The 25,445-nt window shown below is 46.3% G+C and overlaps 1 protein-coding gene and 1 long non-coding RNA gene across 3 annotated transcripts in view; one reads left to right on the forward strand and one right to left on the reverse strand.

Annotated features, from left to right (window-relative positions):
* Nucleotides 1–2,138: 2,138 nt before the first annotated feature.
* LOC108352384 (uncharacterized) lies at nucleotides 2,139–6,190 on the reverse strand. Of its 2 annotated transcripts, XR_015633669.1 has the most exons (4): nucleotides 5,856–6,190; nucleotides 5,303–5,456; nucleotides 4,832–4,904; nucleotides 2,139–3,525 (listed from the first exon to the last, which is right to left on the reverse strand). It is a non-coding gene; the product is annotated as an uncharacterized LOC108352384 (long non-coding RNA). The 2 variants fall into 2 exon arrangements; XR_015633668.1 differs by lacking the exon at nucleotides 5,303–5,456.
* A 176-nt stretch (nucleotides 6,191–6,366) lies between these two features.
* Nucleotides 6,367–25,445, forward strand: part of C11h3orf70 (similar to human chromosome 3 open reading frame 70) — a 50,280-nt gene continuing 31,201 nt past the window's right edge. The window contains 1 exon segment of the mRNA NM_001398864.1: nucleotides 6,367–6,721. Coding sequence (NP_001385793.1) covers nucleotides 6,532–6,721 — 190 coding nt within the window. The 5' untranslated portion in view covers nucleotides 6,367–6,531.

The following is a 25,445-nucleotide window of genomic DNA, read 5'->3' on the forward strand; positions in this document are numbered from 1 at the left end:
TGAAAGATCTCTCTGGGTCTATAAGTGTTTCAGCCTGCACGCCTACAGAGGCAAGACATTCAAGTAAGGCCTGCTGTCAGGTTTTAAATCGAGGTTTTGTTGTGAGTGCATGATACCAGAAAAGTAGACAAAAAAGAAAAAAAAATGTTTGTGTCTGTCCTCGATGTCAGAATTTACTGAATAACAAGTTTACAAGGTATGACAGTTTCATTGGCAGCAAATTGCCAGATATTTCTGCTTTCCTTGACAGTCCTTCTGAGGAGAGCTCAGGAGCTTTTATTCTGACTTTTTTTTTTTGTTGTTGTTGTTCTTTTTTTCGGAGCTGGGGACCGAACCCAGGGCCTTGCGCTTCCTAGGCAAGCGCTCTACCACTGAGCTAAATCCCCAACCCCCTGACTTTTTTTTTTTTAAGATTTATTCATTTATTATATATAAGTACACTGTAGCTGCCGTCAGACACACCAGAAGAGGGCATCGGATCTCTTTACAGATGGTTGTGAGCCACCATGTGGTTGCTGGGAATTGAACTCAGGACCTCTGGAAGAGCAGTCGGTGCTCTTAACCGCTGAGCCATCTCTCCAGCCCTTTATTCTGACTTTAAGCAATAATATTAACTTTCAGACCATACTTCATATATTGCACAGCAAAATCTGTCTGTCTGTCCATCATACCATCATCATCACCACCACCACCACCATCATCATCATCCACCTATGTAGGTTTCAGGGTGACTAAGAAGCATCATTCAAACTGTTTCAGAAGCCCCAATGTCCCGACGCCTGGTGGCAATGAAAATATGACCTGTATTGACAGAACAAACAGAGACTAACCCAGCTGGCTACCGATGGAGGATCTGCAAGGCAGAGTAGGGATGCAGGCGAGTGGAATGCAAGGCCAGACAAATGATGGCTGGTACAGCCAGGCAGATGAACCAGGGTGAGGGGAGAACAGGGGGATGGGACTGCTTGGCAATTTAAGTAAGCTCGTCAGCCAGGCCGAAGCTCCTAGAGCATTTGAGAGATGATACCTCATGGGTGGCTCTCTCCATCTCTGAGGTCTGTGTGAAGGAGTTGGACTCTTCCTCAGTCTGGCCTGAACAATTCTTGGGCCTAGTTTTCCTGGTATGATTTTAATATGCTCCTCTTAGCGACTCTTCCCTTGCTGTGAATAGACACCAGGACCAAGGCAGCTTATCAGAGAAAAGTATTTAGTTGGGGGACTTGTGTACAGTTTTAGAGAGTGTCTTAGAGTGTTCTGCATCCGTAAATGGACACCATGATCAAGGTAACTCTTATATAAAAGAAAGCATTTAATTAGTGCTGGCTTACAGTTCAGAGAGATCCAGTCCATCACCACTATGGCAAGAAGCATGGTGGCATGCGGGTAGACATCTTGCTGGACAAGTAGCTGAGAGTTTTACATCTGGATCTTTAGACAGCAGGAAGAGAGAGCCATCGAGCCTGGCTTGGGCTTTTGAAACCTCAAAGCCCATCCTTAGTGACATGCTTCCTTCAACAAGGCCATACCCCCTAATCCTTTCAAATAGTGCCATTCATTGCCAGATGAATTGAATACTTATTTAAGTCTATGAGCCTATGGGGGCCATTCTTATTCAAACCACCATGGAGTGTTAATCTATAATCATTTGGCTCAGTGGTTAAGAGCACTGACTGCTCTCCCAGAGGTCCTGAGTTCAATTCCCAGCAGCCACATGGTGGCTCACAACCATCTGTAATGGGATCTGATGCCCTCTTCTGGTGTGTCTGAAGATAGTGACAGTGTACTCACATGCATACAATAAATAAATCTTTAAAAAAATCCATAATCCATAATCATTATGATTGGGAGCATGGTGCTGGAGCAGTAGCTGAGAGCTCCATTTGACCTGAAATTGAGAGTTTGAGACTGATCCTGGTGTGGACTTTTTTTTTTTTTCTATTCTTTTTTTTTTTTTTTTTTTTCGGAGCTGGGGATCAAACCCAGGGCCTTGCGCTTGCTAGGACTGAGCCAAATGCCCAACCCCCTGGTGTGGACTTTTAAAGCCTTAAAAAAAAAACCAAAATAACACAACACAACACATAACACTCAAAACAAACAAACAAACCCACCCCCAGTAGAGCACCTTCTCCAACACCCACTCCAACAAGGCCACACCTTTTAATCCTTCCTAAATAGTCCACCAACTGGGAATCAAACACTCAAATATACAAGCCTATGGGGCCATTCCCATTCAAGTTGCCATAACCCATGTGGTCTCACAGTCCTGATTCACCCTGATAAATACACTTGCTTACCCGGTGCAGAATCATCCTCCTCCCTCAAAATGGAGTTACAACTTGCTTGTACAATGAGCCGCTCGTGGGGCCAAGGGACAGCTTGCAAAACCACTGTTTTTATACCATGTGGAGTCTCTTAGGACAAGATACCACAAGATCTCAACCGGCTTCAAAGGATGTGCTCATTCTGGGGATTGGAAATCTAAAAATCAGATGTTTTGTCTTTCCATACACTCTGAATACTCGGCCATCTGTGTGTGTGTGTGTGAGGGGATGGGGGAGAGGATACGTGTGCTTGTTTTGGGGATCAAATTCAGCTCTCTCTACATCTACCCATGAGCAACCTCTCCAACATAGTCATGAACATTTTGATGTGTTCATCGTGTGCCTCCCCCATCCAATCCAATCCAATGCCAGGTGCTGGGAATAAATACCACCTACTCAACTGCCAGAGGGGGCCACCTATAGGGACAGAAAGTTATGACTTTGCTGAGGAAGCTGGGCACAGTGACACAGTTCTGTACTCCCAGCTACTTTGGAGGCTAAATCAGGAGGATCTGTAAGCCTGAGGGGCTGCCTTGGCCTTTAGAGACAGCCTGTCTCCAAATGGAAGGTACAAGCAGGGCTGTATGGTGAGCACTTGACTAGCATAACTGAGACCTTAGGTTCAACCTCCAGTCCTGATGATGACGATGGTGACGGCGATGATGCGGGTGACAACGACGATGACGATGATGATGACGATGATGGCGACAGATAGTGAACTAGATAAAGACTTCAGGCAGTAACTAAACTTGACAAAGATCTGACCAGAGTCAAGCAATCAAGGCAACGGAACAGAATGGGGAGGTGGTACAAGGTCAGGAAGAAAGGAATGGCACACTTGCAGAGATAAAGCAATAAATAAATCCGGTCAGCAGGGCCCTGGAGGCTCCGGAGGAGATTCATTTTGAACCGTCGTTAGAGAGCAATCTCTTCACAGCAGCCTAGAAGGAGGCTCGGAGGAGGATGGCCTGTGGTTGGAAACCTTCGAGCTGCTATAAGAGAAAGGTCTGTGCTGTTCAGTTTCTGTCAACTTGATACAAGCTCAGGTCATCCATCCTTCAGGAAGAGGGTCCTCCACAGAGATAAGGCCTCCATCAGACTGTCCATCAGACCGTCCATCAGACTGGTTTATCTGCAAGGCTGCGTGCGGGAGCATTTTCTTATCGATGAACGAAGTGGGTAGGGCCCTCTGGGGAAAGTGGTCCTGGATTGTAGAAGAAACCAGATGAACAAGCCAGGTCAGATGCTACTCCTGGGTGGTGTTTCAGCTCCTGTCATGACTTCCTTCTGTGACACAGAAGCTTGAGATACAGTAAACCCAGTTGCTTCTGGCTGGTGTTTTATTAAAGTGGGAGAAAGCCAACCAGGCCAGGGACTAATACTGAGCATGTGCAGTGGGTAAGGTAGAGGAGCAAGTGGCACAGGGAGGGGGACAGCTTCTGAGCTAGAGACGCTGTTCTTACCTCGACACAGGAGCAGGTGATGAGCCCACACTGTGCTAATGGCCTTTCTGCACGGATCCCTCCCTTCCTTCCTCTCGGGCGCCTCCCAGTTTAGCTGCACTGCATTTGGACACGGCTGCCCCATGGCTGCCCCGTGATTGCTTCGATACAAGCAGCAGACAGACTGCTGGGAGCTTATTTATAACCATGATGCATGGTTGCTTGGTTTGGTTAAGTAACCAAAACCTGTTTTGTAAAGACTCGGTTTGTAAGTGTCTCAGGGTTGCTGCGCAGAGACAGCTTACATTAATAATAGACAAATAAGCACAGAGTGACGGAAACTAAATGCCCAGCCACTCACACATGAACCCCAGTCACTGTCAAGGGTGGTCTTTGGTCATTGAATGCCTGGCATCTTAGATCTTTGGATCATCTACTACAAACAAACAAACAACAAACACTGTATCAGTATGCTTCCTAATTCGTCGGATCCATGCAGTTCTGTCTGTACTAAAAGCAAGTGGGGTTATTTGTTTATGTGATATGACTGGCATTACAGGGAGTTTATAGGTTGGAGGAGAAAGATAGATTAGAACGGATGTGGAGAAAGCGACTCAGCTGTTAAGACCTGAGTTCAATTCCCAGCATGGACGTGCAGCTCCTAACTGTCTGTAGCTATGAGATCCGACACCCTCACAGACAGGCATGTAGGCAAAACACCAATGCACATAAAATAAAAATAAATTAATGAAAAAAAATTTGGTTGGCCGGGCTGGAGAAATGGCTCAGTGGTTAAGAGCACTGGCTGCTCTCCTAGAGGACCTGGGTTCGGTTCCCAGCATCTGAATGGCAGCTGACAAACGACGGTATGTTCTCTAGTCCCAGAGAATCTGGTGTATTCTTAGGCCCTGGAGGGCGCTGCTTACAGCTGGAGCACAAACATACACGCAGGGGAAACATCTATACACACAAAGTAATAAAATGTAGGAAAAACCGCATTTGATAAAATGGCCGTACTGTGGTGTCCGTTCCTTTGGTTTTGCTGAAGTTACTCTGAGGTGGACATACCTACGGCAAGGCTGCGGGACGGATGCTATCGGAGTCAGCAGCGAGCTGCTCTGGGACTTCAGCAGGCAGACACCTGGAAGGCAGGTAAAGCAAGACACTTTGTGTTTACCTCGGTTTCAATGTTAGGTTAGCGGGAAGCCAGAATTTGTCACTTAAAAGGGACAGTTGTTTGAAAACAGCCTTTGCCCTCTGAGTTTCCCTCAATCCCTGACGCGTGAAGATTTCACAGAGTCAGACATATGCAAATTAGATTTCTCTTCCTAAGCCAAGGTTAAATAAAAGGGAAAATTAGGAAAGATTGCTTATGGCAGCAAAGAATTTTCAGAGTTTGAGGATGAATTTCGTTTAAGACCAGGATAGATCTCATTGCCAAACAGAAGAGTGTAAAGTGAGGGAAAGGAGGCCTTAGGAAAGCACAGTTCCAGCCCAGCATTTGTGCTGAGGGGTTCTGTTCCCGACCCCTGCAATTACAGGCATTTTCCTGGGCCCAGAGCAGCATTCGGCAAGGAAGCAGAGGGAGGGCGTTCCCTCCTTTCGGGTTTTAGACTGGGTACCGGCCGTAGGGGAAGCCAATTCCCCGCACTGCTCCGGGACGAAAGATTCCTTTTCTCTTCTCTGGTTCAGCCTGGGATGGAAAACCTATTTGAAGCAAGTTGTGGCCAGCAGGGAAGACTAAGGAGCTGACTGGGGGGAGGTGGGAGGGAGAGCTGCAGCCTTGGCAGCCACACCCATTGGTCAGGCTGAGCCACATGGCAGTCTGTGTACCCACGTCCGTGTCAACTCCACACATATAGTCCATGCATAAACTCACTACGCCATTCCAGCCCACCATACTGCCACACACATACCCGTGTTCAACCGATGCAGTTAATCAGGCTCACACACTGGGGCGTCCGCCCCCCCCCCACCCCACGACTGCACGACTGGCGTGTAACGTCTATGGCTACACGGACATTACAAACCACTCAGTGCATCCTCACACCCCACACTCGTATCAAGACAGAAACCTAACACATCCACCCACCCTGGCTGCCCAGCGCCCCGCAACCAGGACTAGACCCGGTCGGCTGGCGCTGGGGAAGAACCCGCGAAGCCTCAGGTCACCGCGGGCTACCACCCAGTCGCTCCAGGACCACGGGGCGAGTGTATGCCCCGCAGGACGCCAAGGCGCGACGGGGAGGGAGTGCCAGGAGTGAGGCTAGACCCGGTGCCTAAAGGTTGCAGAAGGCCGGGCTGTAGCCGAGGGCATGAGGGACGTGTACTGACTGTCCTTGCGGCCCTCCCTCGGCATCCAGGGGCGTGTGGGACCGACTGGCAGGGGGCAGAGGCGACGCGTGCAGCGCCACCGGGAGGGGATGGGCTCGCAGAGGGGCGCGGCGGTCTAAGTGTGCGCGTGCGCGTGCAGGCGTGGCGGCCCGAGTGGGGAGGAGGGAGCAGGGAGGACGAAAGAGAGAGAGACGGGAGGAGGGAGCGGAGAGGAGGGAGGAGAGGAGAGGAGAAAGAAGGGAGGAGGGAGCAGGGCGCAGAAGCGACCAGGGCGCGGGGAGGCGGCAGGCCGGGCCCGGTCGCTGCTCCCTCCCCGGGCGGCTCCTCGGCCAGCGGGTGCTCGCCGCGCCTCCAGCTCTCAGCCTGCCCGCGCCCTGCCCGCCCCGCGCCTCCGCTCTATCCCGGGCTCCGGGCCCCTCTCGTCACCGGCAGAGATGAGTGCGGCCACGGCGCCCGAGCGCGGCTGGAAGAGCGAGAAAGTGGACGAGGCGCAGGCCCTGGCGCGGAGCTGCGCCGCCCGTAGACCGGACTTCCAGCCGTGCGACGGGCTGTCCATCTGTGCCACGCACAGCCACGGCAAGTGCTTCAAGCTGCACTGGTGCTGTCACCTGGGATGGTGTCACTGTAAGTGGAGCCGCGTCGGCCTGCGATCGTCCGCCTGCGGCCCGGCGCTGCCCGGACGACGGGAGGAAATCCCGGGGGAGCCTGGCTGTAGTCACAAAAGGGGACCTTCCTACCCACGGGAGCGTGGGTCTGGCTTTCTGTGTCTTTCTTTTATATACTTGCTTAGAGGTGGTAGAGCCGCCAAGGCGAAGGCGCGCCAGCGGGGCAGCCTTTTCAGCGGTGTGGGTGGGCACAGACATGCCCCTTTCACTTTCTTGCCTTTTCTTTCTGCTGCTGTTGAACAGAAAGAACCCGAAGTCCTAGCAATTTCTATTTATTTACCGTATTCAAACTGAGAAAGAACCAAAGTCTGAAGAATGGCTTCCAAGAAGTTAAAAGGAACAGTTTGAAGAGCGAACTCTAAGCTAGACACCCAGTTACAGCGTTTGAGCCAAGCCAGGACTAGTCTAGTCCTAGGCCCTTCGTATTTCTCCTGAGAGTTTTAAATAGATTAAACTTAAGTAGCCATTTAATCAGAATTCCACAATTTGATTACTTCGTGGCATTTAGTTTAATCTGAGTGCTGAATCATTTCTTTTTAGAAACATTCTAAAGTCCGTTTCCACATAATCTTAGATTAGGAGGGCTTTTGGAGTGCATAAGGTACGCTTTCCAAGTGATCATCAGTCAAACTTTTTTTTTTTTTCTGTTACTGAGGAGGAAATGGTTTACAAGGAGAGATGTAATACGTAGTAAATCTTTATTTCCTTTTAATTGAGAATCTTTGAATGTCTTAGTTGAATTAATAAATTAAGGGATAGGAAAATCCTCGCGTTTTCCTTATAAATTCAAGGTACATGGAGAACGAACATTGGTTTTGTTGTTCCCTCTGCTGATGGCCAAACAGAATGTTCTTGCTTCTCACTGAAAGTGTGGCTTCAGAGTAGGAAATTGATGGGGGCTAAAGCACACAAGGCGGGTGGATTTAATGGGAGCCCGCCTCCTGCAGAAGTCCTGTGCTTACTGTGGGATGTGGAGATGGCCCCAGCCATTGCCTTTCTGTCTTTCCTTTCATGCTAGAGTTGACTCCGGAATGCTTGCATCTAATCAATTCTCACAGTGTCTTCCTTACAAGGAGATAACCCCAAACTTACTACATCCTTTCCTCTGTGCTTACGTGTACCCTATGAAATCGAGTGTGTTCGTGGGTGGGTGCGAGAGTGCGTGCACGTGCATAGGAGCCATGACTCTTGTGTGAGATCACAGGACAACTTTGTGTCACTGAGGGAATCTAACTCAGGTTGCCAGGCTTGTGGGGCAGATGCCGTCGACTCACAAAACCATCTTGCTGTCTCTTCTGACCGAATCTTATACAGCAGCAGTCTAATTTTTCAGCCAAATTATGGCTGCCTCAACTCTTTGGGAATGCATATTTAAATATACTAAGGATTTCTTGCATACGGGCCGTTCTCCCTCTGGACAACCCGCTATTCTTGATGGAAGTAGGTTTTCCAAAACAGGTTTGAACTTGATGTGCATTGGATGACTGAATAGAGATGGCCCCCATTTTTCACTGTGGTTGTTGTTTTGTCCTGTTTCTGAGCCACCATTTCCCTCTGTCCTTCCTTGTACAGGATAGCACCCATGTACCTAACCATCTGGGTTGATTTGTTCTGAACACATGTGTTGGGGGTAGGTGAGAAGTCCCTGAGTTCTGGGCTGGCCAGAGGACCAAGACGCCGCCGCCTGCCATCTTTGAGGCGCTGCTCTGCCTTAACCCTGCCTGTACCTCATCACACCAAGCTTCCCGCTGCCCCCTCAAACTGAGCCTGCTGTTGGCTAAAGCCACTAAGCTTTAAAAACTGAGGCAATTGATCACGGCTTAAGCACTGGCCCCTTAGGGACCTCTTCCCGTTACCCCTTATTGGAGGAGAATGGGTCCGTTTTTCGAAGTCACTGTGAGTCTAAGTCTTGGCTCTCTTACTGGGTGCGCATAAGCTTTGTACATTTTGATGGGTATGCCATTCTTTCTGCATTCGTGTCCCTGTATGTGTAGTAAGTACCGCCCCCCCCCCCTCGCTCTAGTTACTGATAAAGTGTAATGTCAGCAGGAGAAGGCCACAGAGTCGGAAGCCTGCTGGTGGCTAGTGGACCTCCCCTGAAGCTAATGGAAGGAACACTTGCAGAGACCGTTCTGCAGAAGCCTAGTTGTCTAAACGCACCGTCTTCCATCTTGGGTTGTTTATGTCCGTCTGGGTAAATGAGAACATGGCCATCCACACTGCTGCAGTCCCACAAACACAGGGATTTGGCTGCTGCCTCTTGATCTGTGCTCTGTTGATGCGAAATCCTCTTTAAAAAAAGATAAGAGGAATTAGATTGAGTTCAGATAACTGATTGGTTTCAGGATGCTTACTGTTTTCTTCTCTAAGAGACCAGGGACTGATTTTAAATAATCTAAAGTTAGGGAAGGATTGCCAAATCAGGTGTACTGATATTGGCGTGTTGGTAGTGTGTGATCTGTGTGCACATACATGTATGTAATGTCTGTGCATTTGTTTGTGTGTGTTTGTGTGTGAGTGATGGTATGTGTGTAGTGCAGGTTTACATATGCGTATATGTATATATATATGTATGTGTGTGCAGTGTCCATATGTGTGTGAATGTATATGTGCATAGTGTGTGCTCATATGTGTGTGGTACTGTGTGTGTACTGTCTTTGTGTGTATACATATGTGTGGATGTGTGATTATGTATGTGTGGTGTCGCTGTGTATATACGCAATGCTTATGTCTATACATATGTGTGTGTTAGTGTGTAAGTGAAGGTGTGTGGGAGTCCCTGTCTTTCACTTTCCACCTTGTTTGGGTCAGAGACTTAGGCATCTGCAGACTAGCTGGTCTGTCTCACGGTAGGAGGACTAAGGCTGCAGCTGCAGGCGTCCGCGCTTGGCTTTTATGTGTGGTCTGCAGATCTGAGCTTGGGTCTTCTCCCTTGCATGGCAAGAACTTTGCTGGCTGAGACTTTCATCATGTCCTCAGACCTTCACCCGTTCTTCCTCGCCTGTGCCAGGCTCCTGCTCCTGCTCCGTGCTTCCTGTGCTGGCAGTGGTTCAAGGGTCTCATTCAGGAGCAGCTGTGGCACTCGAAGCCGCCAGGTGTGCTATTTCTGTCTCCTAACTTGGTCGGGTATCAATTCCTACCACCTCTTTACCAAAATACATTTTTTTTTTTTTACCTGAGTAGAATTGGCTTATTTGAGAACCTTATTTTTTCTGGCAACATTCTTTTAATCTGTTGTATATATCTTACATATTTTCTCTTTGTGAGATGTCACAGAAATGGAGTACAACATGAAGACAGCTGAATCCCACTCTTTAAATGGAGTCTGAGGGCGCGATCCCTGCTGTGTCTGTTACTGTCATTCCTTGACAGTCACATGTGGTATAGACGAGGGCACCATTGGTTTGTTTATTGCAGCTGAGAAAGCAGAGAGCCCAGAACAATTAGGCAAATTCAGTATACATGATGGATATTAAAACTGTGACGTTCATAATCATATAAAATAGAAAAATTAAAAATATGTTCATGCTTACAGAAGACATGTCAAACGTATACTCATGGGTGCATTTTTGCATAATTAGTGTTTGGATAATGGCTAGTTTTTTTGAGGAATAAACTGGAACTTTTAATGTGTTAGCTAACCTTGTCCTGGGTAAGGATGATATTGAGTTGAATGAATGAACGAGTGAATGTTTCTAAGAAGTGTTTTGAGAATGGGGAGAGAAAAGACATGGCTTAGCTACAGAAGGGAGATGGGAGAGAGCCAACCGTGTGAAGGTCTTTGAAAGGAGACATTTATTTAGAAGGAAGAAGAAACTAGAGATGGTTATAGGTGGCAAATTTGAGATGTGTTTGAGGTGACAGATATGGGTGTGGGTGGATGGGGTGAGGGAAGGAATGGGAAGGTTATTGAGAACAACGTGTAGGCTTCTTTCCTTTACACCTGGATGCATGGAGAGGGAGTGAGATGGGGGTTGGCCCTGAAGCCTACCAGAGTTGGGAGTCAACTCCTGAGGATAAACTGCCAGAGCCTGGGATGAGGAGAGAAGAAACATCTTCAGAGTAGACCTCTGGAGGGGCCAGGGGGTGCAGGACAAGGGGCTGAAAGACAAAACCGGTATTCGTCAGGTTGTTCTTAGATACGGCTGATAACACTCGAGATTTCTCTACTGCTGAAGAGGAGGATGAAGGATTTAGCCTGGAAATCGTCACTTCGGGAGTATGCTGAAGTATCTGTCAAAGCGATCTGAGATAGATTCTTCAAGGGAGAAGGACAACAGAGTCCCAGGAGCTAAGCACTGGGACACAGAGGTGATTGTTCATAGAGGTTCAGCGACTGCTTTGTGACAGACTAAACTGACTACGCCGAGCGTGTTCTTGACTATTAACGACATTATGTCCATTTTAGAGCAGACGAAGAAGACCTAGCAAAATCAAGTAACTCCCCTCTCCCCACCCTCCTCTCTTCCCCCCAGGCATCTAGCTAGTCAGCAATAGGGCTCCAGTCTGGATCCAGGTGTGCCTGATGCTGGGCTATTGACTCAGCACCAAAACAGAGGGCTTCAACGCTAATGAGCTCACAGGCCCATTAGAGCCAGCGATGGAGACAGTGTTTCAGAAACGGGCGAAGCGTCGTTTTACAGTAATGAAATCCAAAAAGCACGAGAGCCGTAAAGAGGTCACCGGATCCAGAGAATAAGATTCAAGAGAAGGGTTATGAAAGAGAGAGTGATGGGAAGGCGTCAGGCAGGGTTGAGTGGGCGCACACGACTTGATGTAGGTGCCAGTAGCAGAACCGAGAGTCGGCTTCATAAAGTCGCACCATAGATGAGCTCCAGTTCCTGCAGAATTCGTCTCAGCAGATGTCTGTTCCTTTCAGGTTGAAAGCAGTCAAGAGTGGCACTTGATGTCACCTAAGATGGTATTAGCATATCTAAAGAAAGACTGCCTAGGAGAGGCTGGGCTGGAAGTGTTTTTCGGGACTGGTTGGGGAGACAGTATCCTGTCTAATAGGTGGGAAGCCTGGATATCCAGGCTATCCGAAGCACTTGGGTGTAGTTTTAATTCCTATGTATCAGTTTCCTGTACAGAGATAAAGAGCTGATTAGGGCACTTCAGGGCAAATATACTTTGTTAGTGAGTTAGCACTGTAGCTTTTGTGTTAGTCTAGCACTGTCTTTTCCCACTTCTCTCAGGATCCTCAGTCGCTTTTTAGTGTCCCCAGGCAATGTCCAGCTGCTTCCCCTCAGGGACAACTCTGCCACACCCATAACCATAATTACAGGGAATATATTCAAGAAGGTGAGAGTGAAACACAACCGAAGAAGAAGGCAGAACAGTCAGCTTTTAATTTTTATTTCTTCCTAAGGTTCAAGGTCCCGACCTTGGCTAGTGGTTGAAGAAGAAAAGCTCAGGTGTTAAGGGAGATGTGGACCGATGTTCTGGGAGAGTCCATTTTGAGTTGTCAGAGGTAGAGAACGCTGGTTGGTGTCCTCACACCAGACTTGTGCTTAGGAATGTGTTGACCCCACCAGTAGCATAGCATGGGACGCTTGTCTACACATGCTGAAGTCTTCCTGTATGAGTCTCTGTGTTAACTCACCCACTGCGAACAGAGCAAACTGAGCAATGCTGAGAACAGAACAACAGCATAAGCATGAGTATTTACAGGCAGTTTGATGCCATGTCCAGTTAGTAAAGCAACACGAGGAGGTTCTTCACTAGAGCCTATGGCATCTGTGCATTCTGACCAGATCTGTACTGTATTGCTGTGATAAAATACTCTGACAAAAGTATGGTGGTTTGAAGGAGATGTCACCTGTAAGTCTCAGGCATTTGAACACTTGGTCCCCAGTTGTTGGCTCATGTTTGTCTGGGGAGGATCAGGAAATATGTTACTGGGGACTGGGCTTTGAGGCTTCACAAGACACTTACCATTTTGAGTTAACTTTCTGAACTTCCTGTTTGTGGCTTGAGATGTGATCTCTGAGCTGTTCCTGCCACCGTGCCTTTGCTCCACCATCGTAGACACTAACCTTCTGGAACCGTGTGCCCAATGCCATGCTTCGTTTTATAAGTTGTCCTCGTCACCACCACAGACAAGTAGCTAATACCAAAAGCAACTGAGGCAGGAGGAATTAGTTTAGCTCCCAGTTCATGGCATAGCCCACCATGGCGGGGGAGTCAAAGGGTCAGGGGGTTTGAACAGCTCTTTGGATTACATCTAAAATAAGGAGAAAAGGGCAATGAACGCATGTGATATTTGGCTGTTTCTCAGACTTATATAGTCCAGAACGTACTCACCAGTGTTCCCACTCACAGTTAAAACGAGTCTTCCTACATCAATTAATGTAACCAAAATAATCCCCAGTAGGCATGTCCAGAGGTCCATCTCCCAGATGATGCTAGATTCTGCCAAGCTGAAAATTAATATCACACAGTAGCAGGTATGAATTCCCTCCTACGGGACTCGAATTCAATTACAATGTGGTTAGTTACTCCGTAACTGTACGTTCTTATTGTATGGGCGAGCACATCTTGCCTGGCAGGTCAGTATTTTAATACATAGATTTCACAACTGGGTAAGACCGTTGATGACTTTCTCTGGCAACAGCCCCCGTAGAACCTTCTGGCATTGTGAACGCTGGATATCAGGGCTGAAGCTTCTATCTCATTTCCCGTGTGATTTGTCTGTATCCCGTAACCAAGAGGTGTGGTGCCTTCAGCAATCCGGTCTCACCATCAAGTTTTCATTTGCAATGACCTATATTGTCTTGGTCCTCCATAACCGATCCTCTAAAGGGAACCATTATTCACCCAGCACTGGTAACTCGGGGCTTCTGGGAGAAGCATTATCTATCCATGTTGGTACTTTTTTTTAAACTTTCTTTTTCTTTTAGTTGCAGTCTTTGTGTACTAGACAGGATCTCACTATATAGCTGTGGTTGTTCTGGATCTTGCTATGTAGAACACACTGGCTGCAAACTCACCACAGTTGGTATAAATTGTATTTTTAAGTTAGTTTTCAGAATAGGTTTCTGCATGAGTTTCTCACACATCCTTAGTTTTGGCTAGTTCTCTCAATCTCTCTTGTTTCCCATACGCCCGTGTCTATACCAACTTCATTATTTCCTGTCTCAGTATTTCTTCCTGGTACCATGTACCACATGTGTTCTGCTGTCCCCTGTCCCCTGAGGCTTCTTCCCTAGCCCCCAACAGTGGTCCTTTTCTAGCTTCCTGGCCTCGAAGTTCACTTCAAGGTAAACACACAAATCTAAAATTTGAAGTCTAGGGTCTGCATCTGAATGAAAACTCGGAGTTTGTCTTTCCGCATTGTGTGACTTCAGTCAGGATGGTATTTTTCATTTCCGTCCATTTTCCTGCGGATTTCATGATTTGGTTTCATGTCCTACGTGCACGTTGTCCCCTCACAGGTGACATCTAGCTCTATTCCATTTCACCGCTATTTTGAGCAGAGCAGCAAAGATCAAGACGTGTGAGTGTCTCTACAGTGGGGTCCTTCAGGCACGTTCTCAGGAGTGGTATAGCTGAGTTATATGGTAGCTCTATTTTTAACTTTTGAGAAACCTCCACACTGCTTTCCACAGTGGATACACAAGTTCACACTCCTGCCAACGGTGAATAAGGATTCCCCTTTCTCCACATCCTTTCCAGCATTTGCTGTCATTTGAGTTCTTTTTTTCAACTTAAGGCACTTTTCGAGAACACATGAACACTGTATTCACATAACTTTCACCTCCTCCTCTTCCAACCCCAGCTTCTATCATTGTCTCCTGCTCCATTTCAAATCAACAATCTCTCCCATACCAAAAAACCAAGCCAAAAAACTCCTCCAGATCTACCAAGTCCATTTTGCGGTATTCTCACAGGATGACTGGTTGGGATTGGGTAACTTATTAGGTGACTTGTACCTGAAGAACATTGACGCTTCCCATCTCAGGAGCCATTGCTTATAGCTCCTTAATCTGGGAGTGAGTCCTCATGAAATCTCCCCCGTCTGCACTGGCACACCGATTGGTCTGTTATTGTGCAGGTCTTGTTTAGGAAACCATATTGACGAGATTTCATGTGTGCAGAATCCCTGCCTTGTCTCCAGCACACTACATAGCCTCGGGCATTCTGGTCCTCTAGCTCTTGAACCTCTCTGCCCCATCTTCCGTGATGTTCCTTGAGCCTTAAAGGTAGGGATTGCATTGTAGTTGTTCCACAGAGGACCCCGTCGTCACATATTCTCTACATTTTGATCAGTTCTGTAATCTGTCCACCGAAAAACAAGCTTCTCTGATGACAGGGGAGATCTATAGTTATCTGTGAGTATAAGGATAACTGCTCATAGTACCGGCGTACATCGTATTGGTGTAGGAAAATGACAATGGTAGGTCCTGCTCTAGAGTCTATATCTTCTACAGCAGCTTGTTGGGTAAATTTGCAGTCCTAGGTCGGTTTCAACTTCTGGGTATTATGAATAGAGCACCAAAGAACATGGTTGAGCCAGTGTCTCTACAGAGGGCAAAGCATCCTTTATGTTTGCGCCTAAGGGTGGTGTAGCTGAATCTTGAGGTAGATGGATTCCCATCCTTCCGAGGAGCTGCCAGACTGATTTCCACAGTGGCTGTATGAGTTTGCACTCCTACCAGCGATGAATGAGTGCTCCCCTAACTCCACGTCCTTGACAGCGTGGGCTGTCTTTTTTTTTTTTTTTTTTGTTATTTATTGATCTTAGCCATTCTGACAGGTTTAAGAAGGAATCTCAAAGTACTTTGATTTGCATTTCCCTCATGACTAGGATGTTGAACATTGCTTTAAGTGGGTCTCAGGCATCTGAGTTTCCTCCTTTGAAAATTACCTCATTTTAGAATTCGATTGTTTGTCTTCATAATATCCAGTTTTTTGAGTTCTTTATATATCTTGGTTATTAACCCTCTGTTGGATGTGTAGTTGATAGATACCTTTTCTGATTTCGTAGACTGCCACTTCGTCTGAAAAATGGTGTCCTTTGGTGTGCTGAAGCTTCTCAGTTTCATGAGGTCCCATTTATTGATGGTCGATCTCAGTGCCTAGGCCACTGATGTTCTCATCATAAGTCTTTCCCTGTGTCAGTGAGTCCTTTGTTAGTCCCCCTTTTCTTTTATACTAGGTGCAGTGTGTCTGGTTTTATTTTCAGGCCTTCTATCCATGTGGAGTTGAGTTTTGTACAGGGTAATAAGTATGAATCTATTTAGACTCTTCTAGAAGCAGCCGTCTGGTTTGACTGGCATTATTTTTCTACCCAGTGTGTATTCCGACTTTTTTAATCAAAAACCAGGTGTCTATAGGAGGGTGGATTTATATCTGAGTCTTCAGTTCAATTCCATTGACCAACATGCCTGGCTTTGTGCTAATACCATTTGGTTTTTATCACTGTAGCTCTGTAGTACAATGTGAGGTTGGACATGGTGAAACATCTGGCAGTCTGTTATCCCTCAGGCTTGTTTCGGATGTTTGTGTTTCCATGTGAAGCTGAGAATTGACCTTTTAGTATCCGTGTTGGAGTCTTCGATGGAGACTGCATTGTGGTAGATTCTCTTATGAACGTGGGTGCCCTTTATGTGTTCAGTGCATAGATGTTAAGGATTGCAGTGATCTCTTGATGGCTTTTTCCTTGACTGGGTAGTAGTGTCCTTCCTCATGTCTTCTGATTAGTTTTGTTTTGATGTCTATTATGTAAATATTATATGAAAATAATGTTTGCCAGATATTAATACAATAAAACAAACAACTGTTTGTTTCTTAGGTCTATTTGCTCGAGATTCTTTTTTTCCATACTTTTAGCCTGAGGTAATATCTGTCCTTTGTGTTAAGGTGTGTTTCTTAGATGCAGCAGAAGGGTGGATCTCCCCCCCTCCCTCCTGCACCCCACCCCACAATCCATTCAGTTAGTCTGGAATTCCCCAATAAACAAACAGACTGAGAGTTACCACTGAGCCATGTTGATTCCTGTTATTTTGTTTTTGTGGCTTTTTATTTTTCCCGGCCTGGAATTATTTATTCCTTGTTGTTTTCTTGGGTGTGGTTAACCTCTTCAGGTAGAAGTTTTCCTTCCAGCCCCTTCTGTAGGGCTGGGTTTGTAGATGTACTGCTCGAAGATGGCTTTATCGTGGGATATCTTTCTTTCTCCTCGATTGAGATTGAAAGTTTTGTGGCGTGTGGTAGTCTGGGCTGGCATCTGTGGTCTCATAGATTTTATAGAGCATCTGTCCAGGTAGTTCTAGCTTTGAGAGTCTCCACTGAGGACTCGAGTGCAAACTTTATAGATGTTTGGTTTCACTCCCTTGCAGCTTCTAATATTCTTTTTGTTGTTGTTGCTGCTGTTGTGTACATTTACTGTTTTGATTATGTGCCAAGAGAACTTTCTTTTCCGGTCCAATCTATTTTTGTGTTCTGTATGCTCCTTGTACCTTGATAGGGTCTCCTTTAGGTTAGGAAAGTTGTCTTTTATGATTTTATTGAAAATATTTTTTGTGCCATTGACCTGTGCTGCTTCTCTTCTATCTATTCCTATTATTCATGGATTTGGTCTTCTCATAGAACTCTAGATCTCCTGGATGTTTTGTGCTTGGAGCTTTTTTGATTTAACATCTTCTTTGATGGAGGTATTCTGTAGCTGGTCTTTGCTACTTCAGACACACCAGAAGAGGGCATCAGATCCATTACAGATGGTTGACAGCCACGATGTGGTTGCTGGGAATTGAACTCAGGAAGATCAGTCAGTGCTTTTAACTGCTGAGCCATCTCTCCAGCCTCTTGTGGGTACTTCTTTTTCCCCACTCTTTACCTGCCCCCCACCCTCACCGACATCTCCCCTATCACTAGAAAGGAGAAAAAGAAGGATGCAGGAGATGAGGTGGGGGTACAAAGAGGGAAAGAGAGAGAGAGAGAGAGAGAGAGAGAGAGAGAGAGCCCTAATTTCTTTCCTTTTGTTTCTGCATGGGCATGACTGCTAGCAAGCTGTAATCAGCTCCCTTGAACAACTTACCAGCCACCAAACGTGTCTCTTGGGGCCCTAGCATCTATGTATCCTCTGAAAGACTCTCAGAATTCTGAATATCACACAATCGCAGAAACCAGCTGCAGCTGGTAAAACCACACGTCTTCTAGAGCACGAGGCGAATCATAGTCAGCTGCTGCAGACTGTCCGAAGCGGCCCTGTGTCTCCATACATGGGATTAAGACAAAAGCACATTCTTACAATATTTCTGTGTTTTGTAAAGAAACCGAAGTTTCCGAGTTGTCACTGCAGTATCTGTTCCTTGCACCTCGTCTGCAGTCACTGGAACTTTGGGATTGCATTGACTCTGTAGATTGCTTTCTGTAGGTAGTCATTTTCACAATACGAGTTCTTCCAATTCCTGAGCGTGGAGGGTCTCTCCATCTTTAAGTGTCTTCCTCAATTTGTTTCTTTAGAATTTTAAAGGTTTCTGTATAGGGTTTTCACTATTTTTATATAGGGTTATCAAAAAACATGCTAATATCTCTTTTTTTTTTTTTTTTTGAGGATTTCATGAATGGGGTTTTTTTCTGATTTCTTTCCCAGTGTGTTTGTTGATGGTAGAGGGACTTTTATACCTTAATGTTCTAACCTGCCTCCTGCTCTTTGCTGAGAGTTTTATCAGCTCTAAGAGTTTTCTGGTGGCATTTTCAGGGTTTCTTGTGTGTGGAGTCCTATCATCAGGAAACAAGGATACTTCCTCTGTCTTTCTTTGTACTTCTTTCTTCCCTCTTACTAGTGTAGCTAAGACTCCAATCACTATGTTTACCAGGAGCAGGAAAAAGGAACACCCTTGTCTTGTTCCTGGTCTTAAATGTTTCAAGTTGTTTTTGTTTGTTTTCTTTTGTTTTCCATTTAGCACAGTTTTAGATTTGTGATGTAAGGGTCTATAATTTGCCAAGAAGGATAACCCAGATAGTATGCAATAGCAAAGAGCATTTATCCTGCAGAGAACCTGTATGTAGGGATCCACCCTACACGCAACATTATGGACGACCAATATGTAGACTTTGCAGAGTCAATTTAAAGCCTGTTAGGGTAGGAGTGAGTGATTTTTACCTTTCTTTCCCTTGATTGGTTGGTTCTATCTCCAGGGTTATGGGAGATAGAGAAAGAGAGCCTTTGTGATTGGTTAAGGCTCTGGGGGATTTGGGGGACTTTCATTGATTAACTATACTTGGTCAATAGATGCACAGAACACATGAAACTCAAGAAGGATGACCAAAATGCAAATGCTTCACTCCTTCTTTAAAAGGGTAACAAGAAAACCCTTGGCAGGGAATAGGGAGGCAAAGTTTAGAAAAGAGGCAGAAGGAACACCCATTCAGAGCCTGCCTCACATGTGGCCCATACATATACAGCCACCCAATTAGATAAGATGGATGAAGCAAAGAAGTGCAGGCCGACAGGAGCCGGATGTAGATCTCTCCTGAGAGACACAGCCAGAATACAGCAAATACAGAGGCAAATGCCAGCAGCAAACCACTGAACTGAGAACAGGACCCCCGTTGAAGGAATCAGAGAAAGAACTGGAAGAGCTTGAAGGGGCTCGAGACCCCATATGTACAACAATGTCAAGCAACCAGAGCTTCCAGGGACTAAGCCACTACCTAAAGACTATACATGGACTGACCCTGGACTCTGACCTCATAGGTAGCAATGAATATCCTAGTAAGGCACCAGTGGAAGGGGAAGCCCTTGGTCCTGCCAAGACTGAACCCCCAGTGAACAGGATTGTTGGGGGGAGGGCGGTAATGGGGGGAGGATGGGGAGGGGAACACCCATAGAGAAGGGGAGTGGGAGGGGCTAGGGGGATGTTGGCCTGGAAACCGGGAAGGGGAATAACAACTGAAATGTAAATAAGAAATACCCAAGTTAATAAAGATAAACAAACAAACAAAATAAAATAAAAACAAAATAAAAAAACAAAACTATACTTGGTCAAGCTAGGCGATGGGGCAGCTTCTACAGAGCCTCATTGGCTGCACACGAGTTTGACTCAGCTTAAGTAGTGGGGCAGCTTCCTGATGTGCTGCCCATGAGGGGTGATTTTTTTTCCTGGAATTGACTTGTTTGGGACTTTGCCAGTTCTGGGAAGCTCGGGCCTAGTCTCTCCAACTACCAGCTTGCGGCCGGTCATGGAGTCAGGCTGGCTCTGGCTGGCTGACTTTGTCTTCTCAGTCACGCACAGACTTTATTATGTGGAGGTATGTTCCCTCCATCCATAGTCTCTCTAGAGCTCTCCCCATAAGAAATGTTTAATTTTGTCAGATGGCTTTCCTATGTCTGTTGAGATGATCACATTATGTCTGTCTCTGAGTCTATTTATGTGATGGATGGCATATGTTGGGCCAACCCTGCGTCCCTGGAACGAAGCCTACTTGATAATAGTGAGTGATCTTTTTTTCCTCTTTGGATTCAGCTAGGAAATACTTTATTGAGAAGGATTGCGTCTACATTCACTGGGGAGACTGCTCTGTGGTATGGGTTTTTTGCTGTTGTTTTTGTTTGCTTCATTTTGGTTTGGGTTTTTTTGGTTTTGGTTTTGGTTTTGCTGCCTCTGTAGAAGGATTTAGAAGTGTTCCTTTTTACTTTGTCCTGTAGATCGAGTTTGGAATTGTTGGTGTTAGCCTTTTATTTGCAGATCTGGTTGGGTTCTTCTGTCAGTTCTTCCTGTCTGGGATTTCTCCCTGTAGGTTCTCACTACTGTTTCACTCTTGTTGCTGGTTATAGATCTGTGACGGTTACTTATCTCACTTTCTGTTTAATTTTACTAAGACATATGCATCTTGATAATTCATCCATTTTTCCAGTTGGTAGAATAGAGCTTTTAATTTTAACAGTATGTCTTGGTATTCTGCGTGTAACTGACACACATTTTAACGTCTCCTCCTATCGTTTCTGGATCCTATCGTTTCTGGATTGATTTTGAATCCCTTATTTCATGTCATTTTGTGATGGCCTCTCAGCCCTGCCCGTCTTTACAAAGAATAAATTCATCACGTCATTGGTCCTTTTCGCTTTTTATTCCTTATTTTTGTTGTATTGAATTTTGCCCAACCTAGTTTTCTCTTTCCGTCTATCATTTTTGGGGTCACTTGTTCTCGTTTTTTAGGGTGCTATGGCAGATCATTAGTTATTTATTTGAGAATGTGCTTGTCTTAAGTGTGTGTGTGTGTGTGTGTGTGTGTGTGTGTGTGTGTGTCTAGCGAGCACGTGATTTCCTCCTTGCATTCTTGGACCTCCCTCTGTGTGAGAGAGTGCTCTGGCTTCCTGCACACCGAGTCATCTCTTCCTTTGTGAGCAGCAGCTCACATCCTTCAGTACCAGTGATCCAGTGCGGAGGCTCACACTTCCTTGAGCGCGTTTGTCTTTAAGCTGCATAGTCGAGCAGCGGTGGGCAGCCGCAGGGCTAAGCTCAGATGTTCCGAAAAATAGTCTTCTCCGCATGGTTACCAACCACATTCATTCATTTCTGATCAAATCTCAGATTTACCTTTTTCATTAAATAACTTCCATTTGGAGATAGTGGTAGTTTCGCATGGGGTCATGAGAAATAACACAGGAGACACCGTCTGTTCTTTACCCATTGACATGGACACAGTCAAGGTAAAGAACCTTTCTGTTCTGGTTCATTGTACCTTTGTGAAGTGTTTTTGTTAGAAACCTCACTTAGTTATATAAAAACATCATTTGAACAACAAAGAAGCATTGATGGCATTGAGTATAGCATGGAGCGGTGTTTTAGAATTAATGTATATTTCACACTGACTTTGTAGATTAAAGCTAGACACGTTAGTGCCTTTTTTTAAAGCTGTGACTGGTAGAGTTTCTTCATTTAATTTCGGGTTTGCTCATATATGAGCCTCCACAAAGGGTCTCTCTTTCCAGTTTTGCCTGAATATGAGTGTAAGAGTGACCTTGTTTGCTATTGTCGTTTAATATTGCATCGCCCTCAAAACGTAATTTAAGGGTCAAGTTACATACTCAGAAATGTTCTGTTAGTGACAGGTGGAGACATGAATTCAGAAGTTGTAATCCGTGAACTAGACACACAGTGGGTGTGTGCTGAGTTCCAACTCAGGCAAAGTTGTTGGAAATTACTTGATTAAATGATGCACATTCTGGTGTGCATTTGTGTCTTGTTTTTCAATAAGGACAGTCGCAGAAATGGGTTAGCTTTGTGGCTCTGTTATATGTTAGTTACGGTTGCATAGACAGTGTGATCTTTAACCTCATACATTCATCTGCGATAGAAATACCCACCAGTGTCTCTGGACATTGGAAAAGAAAGATGTCGCCTTTCTCTGTGCTCCCAGTGGCAGGGGGTTCAGTAGATCATCAGTGACTTGTTCTGGACTCCCCCACCCACATACTTTCAGTGAGGAATCTCTGTATCTGTTTTACATAAAAAGGAAACTTAGCCGATCATAGACATCACTGTTGGATGAGTCTGAGTCCTTCAGGGGATTCATTTGGTTTCAGAAACAAGATGGAGAGCTCAAACTCACTGAGTATAGTGTTTGGTAAATAAAATAAGCAGAAATCTCTCCGGAACTCGTGTGTGTGTGTGTGTGTGTGTGTGTGTGTGAGTATGTGAGTGTGAGTGTGGTGTGTGTGAGTGTGGTGTGTGTGTGAGTGTGGTATGTGAGTGTGTGAGTGTGGTGTGTGTGTGAGTGTGGTGTGTGTGTGTGTGTGTGAGTGTGGTGTGTGTGAGTGTGTGTGAGTGTGGTGTGTGTGTGAGTGTGGTGTGTGAGTGTGGTGTGTGTGTGTGTGTGTGGTGTGTATGAGTGTGTTGTATGTGTGTTTGGCGTGTGTGTTGTGTGTATGGGCTTGTGCATAGGTGTGTGAGGAGGGGGCGGGGTGTTGGTGAGAGATTAAAAGAGCTTGACTCTCCTGAGAGGCACATGTATTTCTTTCCAGTAAGGCACTGAGGTAGAAGGTCAAGCACTGATGCAATGTGAATGCATTTTAGAGGTAGATGTTAGAGATAAGAGCCTAAAGAGCTTGCAGCTGGCTGTGAGCTAACCAGGTGCAGCTGGTATAAGCTACCAGGTGCAGCTAAGTATGAGCTAACCAGGCACAGGTGGGTAACCAGGTGAGAAGGGCAAGGCTCTGGGAAGCCCATGCATAAGACACTGTCTCCTTTTTACACACTTTTGCATCTAATGTGTCTAAAAGTAACGGATTTAATTGTCAATAATGATGATTTCTAAACAGAAGCCTCTACCTGCTTCAGAGAGGAGACCACCCAGAGCCCCATGGACAAGTTACCCAAGAAAGACTAGTTGTCTTTGGGAGCTGTGATAGAGTAGGTTCTCTGGTATGGTAAACTACAAACTGGTCGTGCAAACATGAGAACAGGGAGAGCGTAGTCCCATGAACTAGGAGCAGACCCTGCTAAGGGCTAGGGCCAGAGACATGGGTGAGGTCAGAAAAACTAGATGGCTGGGCTAACAGCCAGCACGGCATGTCAGAGGTGGACAGAAGGAGGTTTCCTAGAATGCTGGCTAGGGCAGCCAGGGGATGAAGAAGGGACAGGCACATAAATACAGTAGGGTGAAGCCCAGATTGGACAGGGCTCCACTGTTCCTATGGCTGCTACAAAACTTAGGAACCTCTCAGTGTTTATATAGCACAGGAGGAGGGGTTAGCTACTCTGGTAGGAGGTCTTTCCGGGAGAGAGGTCTGGGAGGAGGAAGTAATAGTTGCGAGTCTTTGTTCGCAACAAATCATTCATAAATATTCATACCTGCACTTCTCCAGGAAGCTTGGCTGTTCCCCTGGAGCCTGGGCCATCTGGGTACCGTTTTTTTGCCACATTGTTGCATGGCTCAGTCACTCCCAACGTGGCCATGCTGAGATCAAAATACAAACTGTGGGCCTCATTCACTGAGGGTGTCCTCCACCCCTGCAGGTTTCAAAGCTCCCGCACTGAATGGACAGAACACGAACACCTCCCCGCTTTGGCTAGGGTGACATGAATGGACCATGTAAGACCCTCCCTTGGCTCAACTTGTGAACTGCTCAGAGAATTGAGCAGTCTCATTAGAAAGGACTTTGTTCGGTTCCTTCCTTAGGTCCTGTTTGAAATCCTGCACTGCCAGCCTCACGCGTTTCCCCCTCTCTTGGTTACCCCCTCCAGAGCTTTACTAATCTCCCTGGAGCTCTGCTCTCTGCCACTCATCCTTCATCTTTCTATAAGCATAAAACTGCTCTAAAACTCGCCCTTCGCTCTTTGAATTCATGAGATGAGGACACAGACCCACTAGCAACCCAGTTATGCACACCATGGACCGTTTCAGTACCAGACAGGATTTACTCAGAATATTTAATTTATGTTAATCTTGGCTTCAAGCACTTCTGGATGTTTTTTATTTCTTTTTAGCAGACAGAAGCTGTCAAGGTTGGTCCAGGTGACCAGCTCGGCTACCAGACTGAGAGCTGTCAGATGTGCGCAGGATGGATAGGGACTGAGGCTGGATTGGAGTGTTATCTGTCATTTTCCCAGTCCCTGAGTCTGGCTAGGCTGTGAGTACAATTTCTACCTCAAGTCTCATCAGAGTCAGTAGCAACTGTTGTTTTTGAAGGTGGTGTGGGACCTGTCAATCAAGAGCCTGCATTTTCCCCATGTAGTGAGTTGCTTGCTTTAAATGCCAAACACCTGCTCAGGGGAACCTGCCTTTCATCTGTAAATGCCCTGAGGAGACTTTACTCCAGCTATAGGAACCCCAAGGAGACCTCACTGAAGCCACAGAGACCTCTGCAGTTGTGATGGCTGCTGCATCTGTCCCAGAGGCCACCATTTTAATAACCACTGCCTTAGAAGTTTTTCAGCCATTATCCCTGTGGATACACCCTACGGTGGCTCTGGAGGATGTGCCATTGGTGACAACCTTATCCTACCCCACAGCCTTTCCATATGTCTTCACTTATTGCAGGAGTCTCACTGCAGCCCAGAAAGAACACCTCCTCACCCAAGACCCCAAAGACAAGCAGGCTCAGTGCACCTTTGCAAAGTACGATGACTAAACAAAATGTGGAGGCTGTGTGTATGCGTGCCTGGCTGGGTAAGCAGCCATCTTCTAATTCTCCTCGGGTCAATCGAAGAGACCCACACACTAGACCAAGATGGTTGCCTGACAGGAGAGGCTGCTAGCTGCAAGCACAACTCGCAGGTATCAGGGTTTGAAGATTTCCTCAGAGTGGCCGAGAGCAGACTGTTGAAAGGGGAAGGGAGGGGTAAGAGTTGCAGAAACCCAAGACTGAGGAAGGCCAGGGTTGTGGAAGAGCTGCAGGACACAACTGCTGGAAGAAGTCCATCCTGAGAGCTGCCGAGAGTTCCCATCTCCATCTGCCGAAGGGCCTGTAGGAACGGCTGGAGCCAAATTGCTGGGATTCCACGAGTGCAGTAACACTAGGTGCTGAGGGCTACTGGCTCTCAGAAGTCTGGAGTGGTAACTGCTAAGAATTGAAGGCTATTGCTCTGTGGGGCTGCCAGCGCCCAGGGAGCTGTTGTGTATGTTCATGGTTTCTAAGAAGAGTCAGTAACGGGGCTTCATCCAGTGTTGACACTGAGAGTCAAATTCTGGGTCTCCTGTTTGCTAGGCAAATGCTCTACCATTCAGTGAACCCT

Source organism: Rattus norvegicus, chromosome 11, assembly GCF_021556685.1.
Source record: "Rattus norvegicus strain SHRSP/BbbUtx chromosome 11, alternate assembly SHRSP_T2T, whole genome shotgun sequence".
Lineage (NCBI taxonomy): Eukaryota > Metazoa > Chordata > Mammalia > Rodentia > Muridae > Rattus > Rattus norvegicus.